The sequence below is a fragment of the Pristis pectinata genome, chromosome 5 (assembly GCF_009764475.1).
Source record: "Pristis pectinata isolate sPriPec2 chromosome 5, sPriPec2.1.pri, whole genome shotgun sequence".
Taxonomy (NCBI): Eukaryota; Metazoa; Chordata; class Chondrichthyes; order Rhinopristiformes; family Pristidae; genus Pristis; species Pristis pectinata.
The window spans coordinates 18857026-18878115 of NC_067409.1; the positions used below are offsets into that span (position 1 = coordinate 18857026).

Below are 21090 nucleotides of genomic sequence, written 5' to 3' on the forward strand. Positions count from 1 at the left end.
TTCCTCTGGCAGCCAGATGTGAGGATACATTCAGCAGGCCTTTTCAATGCTATTGATTACCTGTGGGAAAATGTTAATGTCTCATCAAAATATATGGTTATGATTGCTTCAATTACCTGTCATGCCTCAGTGCTCTCATATCCACATAAACAGTTGTGGGATCAGGTCCCGACGTACCCTGCAATTAACAGCATGAAGTGGTTAGGAAACGAACACAGAAAAGCAGCAGTGTCTTTCTTCAGAATTAAGCTAGCTTGAATCAAACTTTCAGATGAAACCTTCAATGCAATAGTATTATCAACGCTTTTTACTAACTTACTAATGCAAGTGTAGCAAAGGCACAATTTCCATAATTTGGTTTTACTGATTGAAATATACACCCAATATTTTAAAGTATCCTCAGTTAAAATACAAATTGTTGGTTCATTCACAGTTAACGTGTATGCAAAGGTTTTCATTTCTTAATTGGCCATGAAACTTGTAAACACAAATTATGCAAACAATGCCAAAATTACACCATGACAAAAGTAATTAGCTAAATTCATGCAGGGAAAAGATGCAATAAACATCAACACACATGGACAAATGCATTAGACTTTTGGCACATGTAGTAGCCTTCACTGGTACAACAGCCAGCTCAGAGGGCATGCTTAACATGCAACAGCAACAATGAAAAGCACGCCACAGCAGGTCAATTTTTAATTGCAACGAAACAGTGCAAGAATATGATAGAGCATCAACCTTCCATTCTCTTTAAGTCAACCTAATTTCTTTATTAGAACAAAAGTAAATTACATCATAACAGGGTCTTTGCCAATCCACTTGCTAAAAGTGAATACATTCTGTTTGGGAGTTCAAAACTGTTTTCCAAAGTTTTAAAAGCCGCTCATAACCAAATGCAAGAAATATCCCTTAATAAACTTTTTATTGTGCACTTCAATAATGCAGAACAAATTACACAAGACTTCCAATAAAAATTTGTCCCAATCCAGATGTCATAAACACCTGGTTCATTCATGAAGCTAAAAATAATGAAAATGATCAAAAATTAACTGAGTGAGCGGAAGACTTGACTATTGCCAAACCTTTTAAGTATGTGTGTAAGAATGAGAGAACATCCATGAGCATGCAACTGTCCACATGCGAGTGCAGAAACCAATTTCACTTGTTTTGGGAGAACCTTATCCATAAGTCATTGTACGACTGTTAGCAAGATTCTTTTCGTTAAAACATTCAGGTACGGCTGATGTTGCAGAAACCAAAAATTACAATGTGGAATCTATAAAATTATGAGAGGCATAGATAGAGTACACAGCCAATATCTTTGCCCCTAGCTCGAAATATCTAATACTAAAGGGCATGCATTTAAGGTGAGAGGGGTAAGTTCAAAGATGATGTGCGTGGCAAGTTTTACACAGAGACTGGTGGGTGCCTGGAATGCGCTGCCAAGGGTGGTGGTGGTGGAGGCAGATATGATAGAGGCATTTAAGAGGCTCTTAGAATATGCAGAGAATGGAGTGATATGGACCACGAGCAGGCAGAAGGGGTTAGGTGTCATTAGCTTAATTAGTTCGGCACATCCTGGCGGGCCAAAGGGCCTGTTCCTGTGCTATACTGTTCTATGTTCCATGAAATAGATTTTAATGCGTTAGTGTCTGCTCATTACTTAATTGGGAACAACTTAGGAAAGGACAGGACAGAATAAAATTGGAAATTCATGAATTCCACTGTAACATTCACAGATGGATTGGTTGGAACTCCCAAGTAAACCTTTTATTGCCCACTTGCGCTGCAGTGGTTCTCTCAACAGATAACAACTTTGTTTGATATCTTATTACCTTACCCTTTAGCATCTGTGGGACCCTCACTCAGCTCCTCAGCTTTTCCTCCTTCATCAATCCTACCGAGTGGAGGCTACTGTACTTTGCAACCGAATCATTTTGCTTCAGCTACTCAGCATCAGCATGAGCTGGCAGCAGAAGGACGTTCCTATTTTACCTTCCATGGTACAGCGCAACTCAAAATTCTGAGGACCAGTCATAAGGGATATGGTAGTATTGTGGTTAAACCACATGACACATAGTCTGGAGACCAAGAATAATGATCTGAAGACATTAAAAGCGAGTAATGGTAACCACAAAACTACCAGAGTGCCTTCACCAATATCCTTTATGGAAAGAAATCTACCAACTTTAACCCTTCTGGCCTATATGGGACTCCAGAACCTAAGCAAAAGGCACTCACAGTTTGAGGGAGACAATGGGCTTCCTACAACACCCATGTCAAGCCAACAAAGTAAAAAGAAATGACTTATAAGAGCACAATATATTATTATAATTATATTATTATATTATTATTATTATAATATATTAATATAGAATTGAAGTCACAAACTTGTGTTGTGGCGATCTGCTGAACATCTCATTTGCTCTTAAATTAAGAACAAAGAGTTACATTCAAATCCCAAGTTCAAAATGTACTAAACAGCATACATAATAAAGTTTTAAAGTGCTTCTACACATTTCTACAAGACGAACATTTCAATAGCTCCATAATTTTTTTTTAAATGGCCTTGTTCAAAGAAACAATTTGTCACCGGACATATCAAGTGTGGCAGTAGGACTGTGTCATGTTTAGCACACTTGAACCTCACATAAAAACATCTCAAATCTGGGCCAGGCTGGCAAAATTACAAACTCTCTGTTTTCTGCACATTTGTATGTCAGTAAGTTCCAAATGGTTTCGATTCTCCTTGTAAGAGGCAGCAAAAATTGCTCCAATTTCAGCACCAATTGACAATATTATTCAAAAATTACTATGAAAAAGGCTCAAGTAGGAAATGGGAACATTCACAAGCAGAGAGAGCCACCTCCTACATTTAGGGCTGAGGGAGGTTGATGACGTGGATGTGGTTTTACTTTAGAGTTAGTTTCAATACTGGAAATGTTCAACACAGACTTTGCTGGTGAATGCCAACTTTCATGTTTAAATGTTTACAAGTCCAAGACTTCTACACATGTGTAATCAAACACTGAAGTCCTGAACTCACACACTGATAGTAGTGCTCTTCTGCTGCACTCCCCAGAGTCCAGTGATACTATTTAATCAAGCACAGGAATTATTCTGGGGACACAGTTCTTGAGATTCCTGCATCAGGTAAGAATTGATGCAGGATCCTAGAGCAACTAATTTCAGGGGTGGAGGAGGGTTGTTAGGCTGAGGAAAGGAAAGCAAAACATTCACTTTTTAGGAAAATAAACTCTGATTTGTTCAATTATTTTAATAAATTAAAGTATTTTTAGTTGAGTTTTTAAAATGTAATGCGTTTTGAATTTATAAAAGTTCTTTATTTCATTTTTAATGCCATGGAGACTCAGAAATACTTAAAGACTGACAGCTCTGGGTGGGGCTTTGCCAGCTGTCAAAACTTAGGAGAGTTTCAGAGGTTGGATTTCTCCACTATAATGTTTGAGGCCCCCGCCTGGGATGTTCTTGGTCAGCGGGTTAGATCCCCCAGACCTGGATTAAGAAAGTTCAAGCAAGGTGTGATCATGGGCAGCACAAATTAACACTAGGCCCGTGCCAGAAACATACAGACCCGAAAGTTCCAATCCCAGTTGTAATACCTTTCCTGCAAAAAATGCCAAACCACCGCACTGGATTTGAAATTATGGTTCAAATCTGGTGCTTGATTGGAATTCAAAGCTGGAGATCTCTCATCCAGTTTGCCTTGACTCCATTTTCCTCACTGGGGCACTGAAAGAGCCTCTAACTACACAAGTAAACAGTCCAAGAACTTGTGGGATAAAAAGAGAAAATATTACCAAAAAGACAAACAAAGTCTCATTTAAATAAATACCACATTAAAAGACTCATGTGAAATTTCTGCCTGATGGAATTCTTCATACCATTTGTTATTTTTGATTTTTTTTGGCAGAATGTGGCAGATATCATGCAACCCACTGATAATGGGGATCAAATTTCAACCACTGTTTGACAGGATCGCCTCAATGCTCCAAACATCCTTCACTTAAATGGTCCAGTACTTTATCATGGCATCACCCTGCCATTAAACCCCAACAAAGACCTGGACATGCAGGTTAGTCCCAGTCTAACACAGGTTCAGAGGTACACGATAGAGAATTTACCGTCCTTTCAGAAGTTAGTGGAAGATTTTCCCATTTAACTTTTGTAAAAAAAATTTCAGCAGCAAACAGACTAGTGCTGAGCAGGGAGATTATTCATTTCATTTTCCTCCATTGTCATCCAGAGAATATGAAAATTAACAGCAGTGGAACCACGTGAACAGAAAAAAGGGGGACATTCCCAAAAGTAAGCTGCATGGAAACTTACCATGGTTTAACCTGTCATTTTTAAATCTCAATACTTCTATGCCTAATGAGAAGTATTAAAATAATAGATTCAATATCAAACAGTATCCTTAAAACTCACTGACAAAGATCCTGCAATTGTTGATAGGCAATGAAGTGGATAGATAGGAAAGCTTTAGATAGCATAGCCAACATCCCAGATCTCCAGACTCAGCTCTAGTCTGACCTACTGCTGGAAGCTGATTGGTGGGTAAATAGGGAACATGAAGATTCCCTACCTGCTCGGTCAGCTTCCCCAGCCTGTGAGGCTATAGCAGCAGGGATTTCAGGATGAGGAGAGGAGGAAGGTAAACACAACCAGACAAAAAAAAGCAACGTGGGTGGGAATTATGGAAACAAATTCATTAAGCAAGGGATAAAAGAGGAAAAGAAACACAAATGTCAACGTACAACAACCTCTGCAAAGTTAACTACAATTTTAACATTACATCCTCAAAAAAAAGAAATTGCAAACATGACATATTAACATATAGATAAATCAAAGAACAATTTAAGGAGACAGCTAATCTTCAAACACAGAGTTAAAGATAATGGTAGTTCAAATTCTGGAAAAAAATTTAATTTTAGATTTGTAAGTTTATAAACAATGTGACATCCTTTGTTGGAAATGCAAAGACCCAGACTATAGCTGTTTATTTTAGAAAGTAAACCTAAAAAAAGGCAAGATTTTTGTTGACTGCCCATTTCCCTCCACAGATGCTGCCTGACCCAGAGTTTTCCCAGCAGTTGAATATTTTTGTCTTCACTTTATGGATTTTCTTGCGTTTAAAGGGGTTGTTGAACCTGTTCCTGAGCTTTGCCATGAAATTCCTCCAGAGAGGAATGGTGACCCTCTGCCTTGGCTCAGATTTAAATTGTTTCCTGAAACACCCAACCTGAGAACTTCATCATGGCACACACTTGCTTTGAGGACAATCACAAGTCCACAGCCAAATCCAATCACATTGCAGCAGAGTATCATTTGTTCTCAAGTAGTTTCACCATTTGTTCAACATTCTCATAAATAGTTAGTCAGGCCTTATATTAAACTGCAGAGCTTTTGAACCAGACCAGTTCCTTTAATGCCCAATTTTAGAAGTGAAGACATGACTGACAGAAAGTTGATGCTTTCAATCTATAAAACAATTAATTCATTTTCCTCTTGTGCTAGTTATTATGATTTTGTGGAAACTTTATGTCATTTTTCTAACAATTTCATGAAAACTTTAATAATAGGGGTATCATCCTGAGAAAAGAGCGCTCATCTCACTTATTCCACCGTGCTTTTGACCAGTGAAAAGATGATGTAACTTTCTTTCCAATAATTTCAGAAAATGAAACCAATAATTTATGTCGGTCACAGCAGTGAACAGACAGGTCATGTGGATCTTTCCAGGGTAACTAGTGTTAAAGAATTGAAGAGGATAGGATACATGTTTAATATCTATACACACATTCAAAACCACCATCCACTGGAATTTACTGAACCTCTCACACATACAGCACAGTTCCATAAAACTCAATGACTTCATCTATTTTTATTCACACTTTTCACATGTTGCAATCATTATTCTTCATAATCATGATCAGAAGAACTAAACTCCCTAAGAACATATTTGCAACTCAGTGATGGAAGACTGCAACATCCTTTCATTAGCTGAAGGACAGCTATGGCAAATGCTTTTTGCTCAATGACACATTTGATCTGGTATTCGGGTAGTTCTCCTCACTAAAATTAGAGGAGAGGTGGAGACTGGTTGTGTGCTGTAACGGACCAAAGCAGAACATCCTCAACATTAGGGCAGCTTTCTAATTAAGATGATTGGGTGGATTATGTAACAGGCTTTCCATTCAGAAAATTGTTCAACCGTACAGCATGTGCATTGGTCACTTCAAAGCACCTTGGAGATGGGACTCGAATTCGAGGGCTGAAAAGTAGTATCAGTCACCTAGTATAAGGTAATTACAATATTCAACAATTCCAGCCAGCCTAGCTTCAAAAATCATTGATAAGTTGGTAAGAGATTCACAGAACAGAGTCAAGAATGAATTAAACAGTTATGGTGAAAATTTGGGAGGAAAAGAAATATTGAAACCATTGAAAAATATTAGTTTCAGTGGCCTAATGTATTCGAAAATTGAATAATGAACATTGTTTAAAATTAAGAGACTTCAAAGAAACCAAGGGATGGAAGAAATTCTCCTAAGCAGGAGACCATAAAATCATTCAACAGACTACGAGCAAAATTAAAAGCAGTGCTGATGAATTGTAACTAATTGATATATAAATGATGTATTCATAGAGCATGTAAAAGAGTACAATGCTCTAAAATGTTTTGCAGGGGTTTTATCAAACAAACTTTGACACTAAGTCAAAGGAAATATCAGGGCAGTTGGCCACAAGTTTGGTCAGAGAGGTGGATTAGCCACTCTCAACCTTGTCGAAGGGAAGAGAGGTTGAGATATTGAGGGAGAGAATTCCAGAGTTTGACAGTTGAAGGCATGGCTGCCAATAGTGGAGCAATTACATTTGGAGATGCTCAAGAGGTCAGAATTGAAGAATCTCAGATATCTCAGAGGGCTACAGCCATAGATGACATTGCAGATAGGGACACATGAGACCATAGGGAAGTTTGGAAATGAGAATGAGATTTTTTAAAACTGAAGCCAATGCAGGTCAGCAATCACATAGAGTAAAAATTACCAACCAAAATATCTAAGAACAGTAGGATCTGTATAGCCAAATATTGGAAATATGGAATAAATAGATGCTCTTGAGTTATGTTTCATTACTACTGTACAGCTGTTATGTATTTGAAAAGCACGACATATAATTCAGTATTCAGGGAATGTGCTTCATTGAACTATTATTACATTCTTACACAGTAACTGGTAGCGTCCTGGAGAGTGTTATAGAACAGAGAAACCTAGGGATACAGGTACATAGCTCCCTGAAAGTGGTGACAGGTAGATAGGGTGGTAAAGAAGGCGTTTAGCACACTTGCCTTCATTGGTCAGGGCACTGAGTGCAGAAGTTGGAATGTCATGTTACAAAGAGTATGGGATTGCCGTGTAGGTCAATAGGGTTGTTAAGAAGGTGTATGGTGTGTGTTGGCCTTCATAGTCGGGATATTGAGTTCAAGAGGCGTGAGGTAATGTTGCAGCTCTATAGAACTCTGGTTAGACCACAGTTGGAGTATTGTGTTCAGTTCTGGTCGCCTCATTATAGGATGGATGTGGAAGCTTTAGAGAGGGTGCTGAGATTTACCAGGATGCTGCCTGGATTGGAGAGCCATGTCTTATGAGGATAGGTTGAGTGAGCTAGGGCTTTTCTCTTTGGAGAGGAGGAGGATGAGAGGTGACTTGATAGAGGTGTACAAGATGATGAGAGGCATAAATTGAATGGACAATCAGGGACATTTTCCCCAGGGCGAAAATGGCTAACACAAGGGGGCATAATGTTAAGGTGATTAGAGAAAGATATAGGGGGGATGTCAGGAGTAAGATTTTACACAGAGAGTGGTGGGTGCGTGGAACGCACTGCCGGCAGAGGTTGTGGGGGCAGATACATTAGGGACATTTAAGAGACTCCTAGATAAACACATGAATGATAGAGAAATGGAGGGCTGTGTGGGAGGGAAGGTTAGATAGATCTTAAAGCAGGATAAAATGTCGGCACAACATTGTGGGCCGAAGGGCCTGTATTGTGCTATAATGTTCTATGTTCTACGTTCTAAATGTACAAGTCATTGGTGAGACCACACTCGGAGTATTGTGCATGATTCTGATTGTCAAGCTATAGTTAGGATGTCATTAAGCTGGGTAGAAAAAATTCACAAAGGCTTGAGTTATAAGGAGAAAAAATTCACAAAGGCTTGAGTTTGGAGAGGCTGGATAGGCTGGGACTTTGTTCGCTGGAGCACAGGAAGCTAAGAAGTGGTCTTACAGAGGTACAGTATATAAAATTATGAGGGGCATAGATAAGGTGAATGGTCAGTCTTTTCCCAAGATATGGGAATCTAAAACTAGAGGACATAGAATTAAGGTGAGAGGGGAAAGAGACTCAAGGGGACACTTTTCACACAGAGTAGTGAGTATATGGAACGTTGCCAGAGGTGGGTACAATTACAATGTTTAAAGTGCATTTAGAGGTACATGGATAGAAGAGGTTTAGAGGGATATGGGCCAAACAAAGGTAAAAGCTCAGATATAAATTGTGTATAATTTATGTTTAGTATATGATTTTCTCGTGAATGCTGCTGATGTGATGCTATGTGCCTGTGAGGCTGCTGCAAGTAAGTTTTTCATTGCATCTGTGCATACATGTACTTATGCACATGATAATAAACTCAACTTTGACATCGACATCTTGGCTGGCATGGACAAGCTGGGCTGAGGGTCCTGTTTCAGTGCTGTTTAACTCTAGAACTCTAAGCCACAAGAAAACATTAGGATAGTTGGTCAAAGAGGTGGTTCAGACCCTCTCAACCTCTCACAATCACCTGCATGACTTGTAACTATTGCAAGTGATCATTTTTTTTTGAAAGACCATGTGGGACACTGTTACAGCTGCAGAAAGGGTGGATAATGTAGAAGGATCCTCTCTAGAGTCAATATGGGTGGAAGTTAGGAACAAGAAAGGAGCAGTTACCCTCCTGGGAGCGTTCTACAGGCCCCCCAGTAGCAGTAGGGATACTGAGGAGCAGATTGGGAGGCAGTTTTTGGAAAGATGCGAAAGTAACAGGGTTATTATAATGGGAGACTTCAACTTTCCAAATATTGATTGGCACCTACTTAGTGCCAAAGGTTTAGACGGGGTGGAGTTTGTTAAGTGTGTCCAGGACAGATTCCTGACACAGTATGTTGACAGGCCGACTAGAGGGAATGCCATATTAGATCTAGTTTTAGGTAATGAACTGGGACAGGTGACAGACCTATCGGTGGGTGAGCATTTGGGGGACAGTGACCATTGCTCCATAACTTTTAGAATTATCATGAACAGGGATAGGAGCAAAGAGGACAGGAAGATATTTAATTGGGGAAAGGCGAATTATGAGGCTATAAGGTGAGAACTTGCGAGTGTAAATTGGGATGACATTTTTGAAGGGAAATGTACTATGGAGATGTGGTCGATGTTCAGGGATCTTTTGCAGGATGTTAGGGATAAATTTGTCCTGGTGAGGCAGAGAAGGAATGGTAGGGTGAAGGAACCGTGGGTGACGAGAGAGGTGGAACAACTAGTTAGGAAGAAGAAGGCAGCATACATAAAGGTGTAAGTAGCAAGGATCAGACAGGGCTCATGAGGAATATAGAGTAGCAAGGAAGGAACTCAAGAAAGGGCTGAGGAGAACGAGAAAGGGACATGAAAAGGATTTGGCGAGTAGGGTAGGGGGAATCCCAAGTCTTTTTTCTCGTACGCAAAGAGCAGAAGGATGGCTAGGGTAAAGGTAGGTCTGATTAAAGACAAAGGTGGGAGGATGTGCCTGGAAGCTGTGGAAGTGGGTGAGGTTCACAATGAATACTTTTCTTCAGTATTCATCAAGGAGAGGGTCTTGATAATGCTGAGGACAGTGTTGGTAAGGGTAATCTTCTAGAGAATGAAGATATCAAGAGAGAGGATGTGTTGGAGTTGTTAGAAAATATTAGGACAGATAAGTCCCCGGGGCCTGATAGAATATTCCCCAGGCTGCTTCATGAGGCAAGAGAGGAGATTGTTGAACCATTGGTTAGGATCTTTGAGTCCTCGTTGTCCACGGGGATGGTACCGGAGGATTGGCGGGTGGCGAATGTTGTCCCCTTATTCAAAAAAGGTAGTAGGGATAGTACAGGGAATTACAGACCAGTGAGCCTTACGTCTGTGGTGGGTAAGCTGTTAGAAAGGATTCTAAGAGATAGGATCTATGAGCATTTAGAGAATCATGGACTGATTAGGGACAGCCATTGTGGCTTTGTGAAGGGAAGATCTTGCCTCACAAGCCTGATAAGGTTCTTTGAGGAGGTGACCAGGAAGATTGATGAGGGTAGTGCAGTGGATGTGGTCTACATGAATTTTAGTAAGGCGTTTGATAAGGTTCCGCATGGTAGGCTTCTTCAGAAGGTCAGAGGCCAAGGGATCCAGGGAGGCTTGGTAGTGTGGATTCAGAATTGGCTTGTCTGTAGAAAGCAGAGGGTTGTGGTGGAGGGAGTGCATTCGGATTGGAGGGCTGTGACTAGTGGTGTCCCACAGGGATCGGTTCTGGGACCTCTACTTTTTGTGATATTTATTAATGACTTAGATGAGGGGGTGGAAGGGTGGGTTAGCAAGTTTGCAGATGACACAAAGATCGGTGGTGTTGTGGATAGTGTGGAGGGCTGTCGAAGCTTACAGAGGGATATTGATAGGATGCAGAGCCGGGCTGACGAGTGGCAGATGGAGTTCAATCTGGAGAAGTGTGAGGTAGTACACTTTGGAAGGACAAACTCCAAGGCGGAGTACAAGGTAAATGGCATGATTCTGGGCAGTGTAAAGGAGCAGAGGGATCTGGGAGTTCATATCCACAGATCACTGAAAGTCACCTCACAGGTAGATAGGGTAGTTAAGAAAGCTTATGGGATGTTAGCTTTCATAAGTCGTGGGATCGAGTTTGAGAGCCGTGAAGTAATGATGCAGCTTTACAAAACTCTGGTCAGATGACACTTGGAGTACTGTGTCCAGTTCTGGTCGCCTCATTATAGGAAGGATGTGGAGGCCTTGGAAAGGGTGCAGAGGAAATTTACCAGGATGCTGCCTGGATTAGAGAGTATGGATTATGAGGAAAAACTAAAGGAGCAAGGGTTTTACTCATTGGAGAGAAGGAGGATGAGGGGAGACATGATAGAGATATACAAGATATTAAGAGGAATAGATAGAGTGGACAGCCAGTGCCTCTTTCCCAGGGCACCAATGCTCAAAACAAGAGGACATGGCTTTAAAGTAATAGGTGGGAAGTTCAAGGGAGATGTCAGAGGGAGGTTTTTCATCCAGAGAGTGGTTGGTGCATGGAATGCGCTGCCTGGGGTGGTGGTGGAGGCTGATACGTTGGTCAAGTTCAAGAGATTGCAAGATAAACATATGGAGGAATTTAAGATAGAGGGATATGTGGGAGGAAGGGGTTAGATAGTCTTAGGTGTGGTTTGAAGGGCGGCACAACATGGTGGGCCGAAGGGCCTGTATTGTGCTGTATTGTTCTATGGTTCTATAGAGTCTTTATTCATTTGATTTTACTCCAGGTTACAAACAGAAAAAGAAAGTTGAATTATGAGGCAAACTACTTTTACTGACTGTTGGCAGGCATGGCAACTGCTCATCATACTCAGGAATACTAACGCTAAACAAGAGTAAGGGGTACAAAATGAGCGCAGACAGAAACAGATGGACAGGCAGCTTTTTCATTTCAATTTTACTTCCCCCATTATAAATTTTCTTTGAATTTTCAAATAACTTCAGAGGGACAAAAGGAAAGTGAACAAATATAGAGAGATAGATTCCCCGAACTCAAATGGGAGGATTAAGTAGAGAAACAAAGGACTGCAGATGCTGGAATCTAGATGAAAAAAAAAACAAGATGCTGGTGGAACTCAGCAGGTCAAGCAGCATCCGTGGAGAAAAACAGGTGGTCGATGTTTTGGATCAGGACCCTTCTTCAGGACTGAACATAGGAAAAGGGGAAGCCCAAAATATGGGGGAGAAAACAGAGCAGTGATAGGTGGACAAAACAGGGGAGGCAGGGTGTGCACATAGTGGTGATAGGTAGGTGCGGGGGAGGAGGGGAGGGCAGATCCACCAGGAGATGGGTCAAAGGTATGGAGGCAGGCAGCATTGGGGGGAAGAGAGGAGAGGGAAAAATAAGAAATAGGTGAGGCAAAAAGAGAGAGATAGGTTAGGAAAGGGAAGAAAAGAGGAGGCATGGTGGGGTGGAGGTGGGGTTGGTTTACTTAAAGTGGGAAAATTCGATGTTCATGCTGTTGGGCAGTAAGTTCCCAAGAGGGAAAATTAGGTGCTGTTCCTCCAGTTTACTCTTGGAATTCTCCTGGCAGTGGAAGAGGTTGAGGACTGACATATCTGTGATGGAGTGGGAGGGGGAGTTGAAGTGACTGGCAATGGGGAGATGCAGATCGTGGTGACATATCAGGACTGAGTGTTGTGCAGGATCATAGAATCACACAGTACAGAAATGAGCCCTTGGAATTCATGAATCCCTTTACTAGAACAGATCAGAAGTTGATAAAGAGGAATGCTTTGCTTTACCTGCCAGGGCACAGCACACAGCAGCAAAGAGGTTATGCTGGAGTTATATACAATGCTCGCAATCCTCCTTGGGTAGTATGCCCAGTTCTAGTCACACGGTACAGGAGACTGAATGCATTGGAGAGGGTGCAGTGGGGATGGCACTGGCTGGAAAATAGCAGCTATGAGAGAAGATTGGTTAAGCTGCAATTTTGTTTTTGAATGGGGGAGGCTGAGGAGAGACTTTACCAAGCTGTATAAAATTATGAGGGCCCTCGATAGAGCAAATGGAAAGAATATATCTCCCTTAACAGAGGGGTCAAAAACCAGGGTCATAGATATAAGGCAAATGGAAGGAGGAGTGAGAGGGGAGAGGAGGAAAAACTCTTTCACTTTGAAGGTGAGAGGAGTTTGGAACTTGCTGACTGAAAGATTGGTAGGAGAACAAACCGTTATTACAGTTAAAATGCACTTGGATATGTTTGAAGAACTATAACCTCCAGGGCTGTGGATCAAGTGCTGGAAGGTTGGAGAGTTCCTTTTCAACATATGGACCTGTTGAGCCTTCAGTGTCATAAACCTTCTGTGATTCCATGGGCAGTGCTTCCCATCCCCAATTTCCCATCTTCCACCCTTATTTTCAAATCTCCCTGCCTCTGCCATCAACTATGTAACTAGTATCTGGTTCTCTGCTGCTCTCAACCAAGGTGCCTGCTGGAGAAATGTAGAAGATATCCAACTCCATTAGACGCCTGTACTCCTGGTTTCTTTATCTGGAAATCCACCCTCATCCCCATTTTCTTCACGGTCTAGAATTAACACAGGGACCCTGGCGTGCAATGGCACAGGGATTCAACGAGGTAATATTGCCATTTCTCCAGGAAGTTGAGTAGGTTCAAAGCAGGTCACAACATAGGTCACCAATGACCTGAATTCTGACGAAAGGTCACTACTTGAAACGTTAAGTGTTTCTCTCTCCACACCTGCTAAGTATTTCCATCATCAGTGGAAGAATTGAATTTGATAACCTGAATAGATATTATTCCATTTCATGTTTTTTTCTTGCCTGAACTGCGGCAGCTTCAGATAAACTGACACTGAGGCAATGTCATCAGTAAATATATAAATATATAGCCTCACTTCAGTGCTACTGAAATGGAAAGTAGCTATTGGTTGCTGCCTTTATTTGAATTCTTGCAGGGACTACTGAATGGCATTCCTCAAATGTTTATGGCTACAAGTTTAACTCACAGATTTGTTAGGATTCAATGTTTTTTAAAAAAAAGGTCAATTCCAATAAATTATAGATCAGCAACAGATAAAATATGTGCAGCAGAGCATCACAGTCTCTTGACAACCAGTCATTTCAAAGAATCCCAGTCGAAGGAAATTTCAAATGATTAAACTGGGAGTATTCTGCTTGGAGCAAGAAAGTTGAGTGGAGGTTTGATGATGAATAGAGAGAAGAACATGGCTTGAGTTCTGGGGGAGCAATTTCAAAGTGATAGGCGAAAGTTAAAGGGGATGAGAAGGAAAAGTTTTTTTTAAGAACATAACAGCACAGTACAGGCCCTTTGACCCACGATGTTGTGCCAACATTTTATCCTCCTCTCAGATCTATCTAACCCTTCCCTCCCACATAGCCCTCCATTTCTCTATCATTCATGTCGCTATCTAAGAGTCTTTTAAGTGTCCCTGATGCATCTGCCTCCACCACCTCTGCCAGCAGTGCGTTCCACGCACCCACCACTATGTGTGTAAAAAAACTTACATCTGACATCCCCCTATATCTTCCTCCAATCACCTTAAAATTATGCCCCTTCACGTTAGCCATTTTCATCCTGGGAAAAAGTCTCTGACTGTCCACTCGATCTATGCCTCTTATCAACTTGTGCACCTCTATCAAGTCACTTCTCATTCTCCTTCTCTCCAAAGAGAAAAGCTCAAGCTCACTCAACCTATCCTCATAAGATATGCTCTCCAACCCAGGCAGTATCCTGGTAAATCTCCTCTGCACCCTCTCTAAAGCTTCCACATCCTTCCTATAATGAGGCGGCCAGAACTGAACACAATGTTCTAAGTGTGGTCTAACCAGAGTTTTATAGAGCTGCAACATTACCTCGTGGCTCTTGAACTCAATACCCTGACTAATGAAGGCCAATACACCATACACCTTCTTAACTATCCTATCGACCTGCGCGGCAACTTTGAGGGATCTATGGACATGGACCCGAAGATCCCTCTGTTCCTCCACACTGCTAAGTGTCCTGCCATTAACCCTGTATTCTGCCTTTAAATTCGATCTTCCAAAGTGCATCACTTCACACTTTTCTGGGTTGAACTCCATCTGTCACTTCTCAGCCCAGCTCTGCATCCTATCAATGTCCTGTTGTAACCTACAGCAACCTGCTACACTATCCACTACACCACCTACCTTCATGTCATCTGCAAACTTACCAACCCACCCTCCCACATCCTCATCCAAGTAATTTATAAAAATCACAAAGATCAGGGGTCCCAGAGCAGATCCCTGCAGAACACCACTGGTCAACGACCTCCAGACAGAATACGGTCCATCTATAACCACCCTCTGTCTTCTATGGGCAAGCCAATTCTGAATCCACACAGCCAGGTTTCCCTGTATCCCATGCCTACTGACTTTCTGAATGAACCTTCCATGAGGAAACTTCTCAAATGCCTTACTAAAATCCATGTACACCACATCCACTGCTCTACCTTCATCAATGTGCTTTGTCACATCTTCAAAGAATTCAATCAGGCTCATGAGGCATGACCTGCCCCTCACAAAGCCATGCTGACTGTCCCTAATCAGCCTATGCTTTTCCAAATGCCCATAAATCCTGTCTCTATGAATCTTCTCCAGTAATTTGCCCACCACTGAAGTAAGACTCACTGGACAGTAATTCCCAGAGTTATCCCTACTCCCTTTCTTGAACAAAGGAACAACAGTTGCCACCCTCAAATCATCTGGCACTACTCCTGTGGCCAGTGAGGATGCAAAGATCATCGTCAAAGGCGCAGCCATCTTTTCCCTTGCTTCCCGTAATAACCTTGGATATATCGCAACTGGCCCCGGTGACTTATCTATCCTAATGTTTTTCAAAAGTTCCAGCACTTCCTCTTTCCTCACGTCGACATGCCCTTGTGTATCAGCCTGTCATACACCATCCTCACAAATGTCAAGGTCTCTCTCACTGGAGAATATTGAAGCAAAGTATTCATTTAGGACCTCCCCTACCTCTTCCAACTCCAGGCACATGTTTCCTCTTTTATCCCTGTTTGGTCCTGCCCTCACTCTAATCATCCTCCTATTCTTCACATATGTGTAGAACACCTTGGGGTTTTCCTTGATCCGACTCGCCAAGGCCTTCTCATGCCCCCTTCTAGCTCTCCTGAGTCCGTTCTTAGGCTCCCTTCTGGCTACCTTATAACTCTCCAGAGCCTTGTCTGATCCATGCTTTCTAAACCTTAGGTAAGCTTCTTTCTTCCTCTTGACAAGATATTCCACATCTCTTGTCAACTGGTTCCTTCACTCTACCATCCTTACCCTGCCTCAATGGGACAAATCTATCCAGAACCCCATGCAAGTACTCCCTAAACAACCTCCACATTTCCACTGTGCACTTCCCCAAGAACATCTGTTCCCAACTTACACTCCCAAGTTCCTGCCTGATAGCATCATAATTCCCCCTCCCCCAATTAAATACTTTCTCATACCATCTGCTCCTATCCCTCTCCAAAGCTATGGTAAAGGTCAAGGAGTTATGGTCACTGTCTCCAAAATGCTCTCCCACTGAGAGATCTGAAACCTGATCAGGCTCATTGCCTAGCACCAGGTCCAGAGATTTATCCAGATTTAATCAGAGATTGCTTACGATCTGGAACTCACAGCTTGTCAGATCATTTTAACAGAGTCAATCAGAGCTTCCAAAAGAAAATTGGGAACAGGTAAAGGGAAAATGAGGGGTGGGGGCTAAAGGAAAAGAGACCGACTAACAGAGTCTGCACAGACTCAATGGGTGGATTTGCCTCTCTCTGTGATGTAGCAATTCTACATTTGTAATTTTACATTATGGACAGGGAACAATGATTGAAATGCTTTTCTATCATTTGTAAGAGTGGTCATAAAGCCATTACTTGATTGTTAATGCTTAACTGTAAAACCTTTGACATTTTTAATACTACCCAGCACTGTCAGGAGTTTATCTGGACAGTGTCATTTGCCTCGCCATTTTTGGTTGTTGTATCAACACCTCAGGAAATGAAGCAGCTCGTGTCTGCATGCAGCAAGACCTAGGATAATATTCAGGCAGGCTTTGCTAAGCGCCAAGTAACATTTGTGTCACAGAAGTGCCAGGCAATGATTACCTCCAACGAGGGAGTCTAACCATCTTCTGTTGAATCCTATGGCATTACTATTCCCAACTATCAACATCCTGGAAGATACCCTTGACCAGAACTTCAGCTGGACCAGCCACGTAAATAGGTTGGCTACCGATCCTAAGGTGAGTAACTCTATCCACCAACCTAAATATTCATTTCACTCACCACCAGTGAACCATAATGGCAGTTACTCGCCGAGACTACTCCAACCAAAACCAGCACCCTCTGCCACCAAGGGCAGGAGGTATATGTCCTCCAATTCACAAAATATACCACTTTTCCTCTATCAACACCAAATCAAAATGCTGAAAATCCCTGCCCAGACAACTGTCAAATGCCTTCATCAGAAACACCACAGTCGTTCAAAAAGTTGACTCATCACCACCTTCTCAAGGGCAATTAGGGATAGACAACTAATCCTTGCCTTGCGAGCAATGTCCACATTTCCCCTCCGCCCCCACCCCCAACAAAAAAATGAACAAAGACCTCTGCACAAATTTCCTTCCCTGATTACGTATATCTGGCCTACCAATTTGTGTCATCTATCACCTCAAAGCACATGTGCTTTGATCAGATGAGCCAACAGCCGTGATCCATCAGATGGCTGTACAGAAACAAAGTGAAAATAGATTTCAGGAGTGCAAATTTGAAAATGGTAAAATGTGATCATGGGGAAAATGCTCCTTTGAGATAAGTCTCTGTCAAGAGTACTACTTTAAGCAATATTCCTCTGCAAACTGCAAATATTAAGGATTCCTAGGAATTATTTTGCAGTATTGTGTCTTGCAGCTTGGACGTTGCCTGATTGCTCCCAGAGATATCTGTGATCAAGGCTCATTTCCTATTGCAGGCATAGTCCCATCTCTGTAGCAGGCAACAGCAAGGATCAGGCACACCAGGAGTTGCAACTGTAGCAAGAAGAAACTAATTCTACATATTATTCATTGTGAGCACTCTTTAGAGAGAGAGCATGGAAACATATTGCTAAGCAACAGAAACAACTTTTATACACAGAGAAAGATGCTAATTGGTCCTGTTATTAAGTGCTTTTACAATACTAATTTGTGATTGGTAGACCAACACTGTGTGAGTCACTGGAATGAATATACGGCCCAAGAGAGAACTCATATTGTTTTATATTAATCCCAACTACAATTGCTATCCCAGAAATAAGGCGAAGGTGAGAATGCATTGAACTGTCATAATAAAGCAAAATCAAGGCAGCAGCATGGATTTGGTAAACCACAGGGTTGTAGAAATACACAGAACTATGGCATTTTTCATAAATGAGTGCTGTCATTCATTTACTTGAATTCGCACAGTTGCTTTTCAGTTCTGAAAAGCTGGACCTGTAGAGCTCAGTAGGGCACATGATGCTGACAGTTCCTTCAGAAGCAATCGCCACAGGTTGCAGGATGTCATAAGAAACTCAAAAATTTCCCATGCTGATATCCAAATAAAATACACTGGCAAAAAAGTTTAAGAAGCACTTTAAATTAAAATCAATGAATCATCTGGAATATTTTGTGTGTTTTGGCTTTACATTAATGAGCTATTTTGAAAGCATGTTCAGTGCCTTTCAGTTGTTTATGCATGCAATGAAATACAGGGATTGCCCTTGAAGGTTCTACCATTTTAAAAACGTTAAATGCAAACTGATGTTTTATTGTCTGTTAGGAACACCTTCCCAGGAGAAAGACAGTCAAAACAGAGACAGAGATATTTGTAATCTCTTTAGCCACAGGCAAGTTCCCAGAGGATTGGAGAATATCCAAGGTTGTTCCTTTGTTTAAAAAGGGCAATAGGGACAAACCAGGAAATTAAAGGCTGGTGAGCCTTATAGCAGTGGTAGGGAAATTATTGGAGAATATTCCTCGGAATAGGACCAACTCACATCTGGAAAAGCATAGACTTATTAGGGATAGTCAGCATGGCTTTGTGTGGGTCAGGTTATGTCTTACAAACCTGACTGAGTTTTTCTGATGATACGGAGAAGATGACTGATGAGGGTAGGGCAGTGAATGTTGTCTTCAAGTATTCAGCAAGCTCTGTTATGGTAGGCTGATCCTGAAGATTAAGGCACATGGAATCCATGGAGACCTGGTCGACTGGAATCAAAACTGGCTCGGCCATAGAAGACGGAGGGTAGTGGTGGAGGGGTGTTATTCCGACTGGAGGTATGTGACCAGTGGTGTTCTGCAGGGATCAGTGCTGGGACCTCTGTTGTTTGTGATATATATAAATGATTTGGACAAACGTGTTGTTGGAATGATTAATAAATTTGCAGACAAAAATAAAAATTGGCAAAGTTCTGGTTAGTGAGGAAGGTTTTCAAAGGATACTGTAAGATGTATATCGGTTGGAAATTTGGGTGTACAAATGGCAGGTGGAGTTTAATCTGGACAAGTAATGCATTTTGGGAGGTAAAATATAAGAGGAAAGTATACAGTAAATGGCAGGATCCTCAGGATCATAGACGGATCTTGAGATACAATTCCATAGCTCCCTGAAAGTGGCAACACAAATGGATAGGGTTGTAAAGGAGGAGTACAGCATACTTGCCTTCATCTATCGGGGCAGTGAGTATAAAAGTCGGGAAGTCACGTTATAAAACTTTGATTAGGCCACATTGTGCAGATCTGGTCACCGTATTACAGGAGGGATGTGGAGGCTATGGAGAGTGTGCAAAAGTGGTTCACCAGGACGTTGCCTGGATTAGAGAGTATTGGCTATAAGGAGAGGTTGGACAAACTTGGATGGTTTTCTCTGCAGCACCGGAAGCTGAGGGCAACCTGATCAAAGTCAGAGATTTTTTTCCCAGGGCGGAAATGTCAAATACTAGAAGGCATAGATTTAAGTGAGAGGGGAAATGTTTAAAGTAGTTTTGCAAGGCAAGTCTTTTCTTTACACAGAGAGTGGTGGGCACCTGGAACGCACTACTAGTGGAAGCAGATATGATAGCAATGTTTAAGAAGCATTCAGGCAGACAGATGAACAGGCAGGGATGGAGGGGTGTCCCATGTGAAGGCAGCTGGGATTAGTTTAATTGCCGTCATGGGTGGCAGAGACATGGTGGGCCGAAGGGCCTGTTCCCGTGGTGTGTGTTCTATGTTTAAAACATGTCCCACAGGAGCCAGCGTACAGGATGAAAAGCAAGAGGACCAGGCCTGTCATATAATATATCCTCACAACTGCATAGCTTTTAAAACTCTCAGGAAACGTTGCAGTGTATATTACTGTGTAACATGCCACGTCATTCAACAGCATATAAATGACATCTGGAACTGTTGGGGCAAATCCTTTGAACTATGCTGCATAAGAACAGTTATTGTCCAACATATTGAACCTTGTTGAATGAGGTGCAACTGAGTATCTAATGACATATTTATCCATCATTATTAATCAATCTGGCTCTCATAAACTGATTTTGAGAGTGTGGAAATGTGAAGCTTCATTCTCTCAGAACAATTATTTCAGCAGTGCATTATTTTAAAAATTATTTTATAAATGTTATATTGTGCACATGGATTAAAAGATGGAATAAGTCCCAATGTTTACTTCATTCTCTGTAAAATATTCCATAATGTTAGTTAATAATTAGAACCTTTTGTTTACTAGTTGATTAGTTTCCCCGGCCAATTTTATGTCAACACTCTACTGGATACCACGGATCTGCTGAAGCTCATGCCTGATTGGAAATGGAGTCAGAAAAGGGGAAATTGTCTCCAAGAAGCCCACTTTGTGGGCTGATTTCTTATCACAGACAGAATAATCCTGTCCATAATACCACATGCAGAGTGGTATTCACCAAGTATTTCCAACACAGAAACAAGTCACCAGCTGAGCTGAGTTAATGCTCCATACAAACCTCCTTGCACCTTACTTCAGCCTTGCAACCTATTCTTTTACTTATTTCTCTTTCATTATCAAACAATAACACAAGATAGGAAGAGAAAAGGGATATCCAAATAATGACTTTCATTTTTTCTGTACACTTGTTGCATTTCGATTTACTATAACCTAAAGTTGTAAAGCTTCATTGCACTACCCCTTATATTGCCAAAAAGTGCA

At 41.5% G+C, this 21090-nt stretch overlaps 1 protein-coding gene across 2 annotated transcripts in view; it reads right to left on the reverse strand.

Annotated features, from left to right (window-relative positions):
• The window catches only part of LOC127570339 (disco-interacting protein 2 homolog C), a 504340-nt gene that overhangs the window by 31674 nt on the left and 451576 nt on the right, over nt 1–21090 (reverse strand). For both annotated transcript variants that reach the window (XM_052015787.1, XM_052015786.1), the window contains one exon: nt 117–178. In XM_052015787.1, coding sequence (XP_051871747.1) covers nt 117–178 — 62 coding nt within the window. The remainder of the gene's footprint in view (nt 1–116; nt 179–21090) is intronic.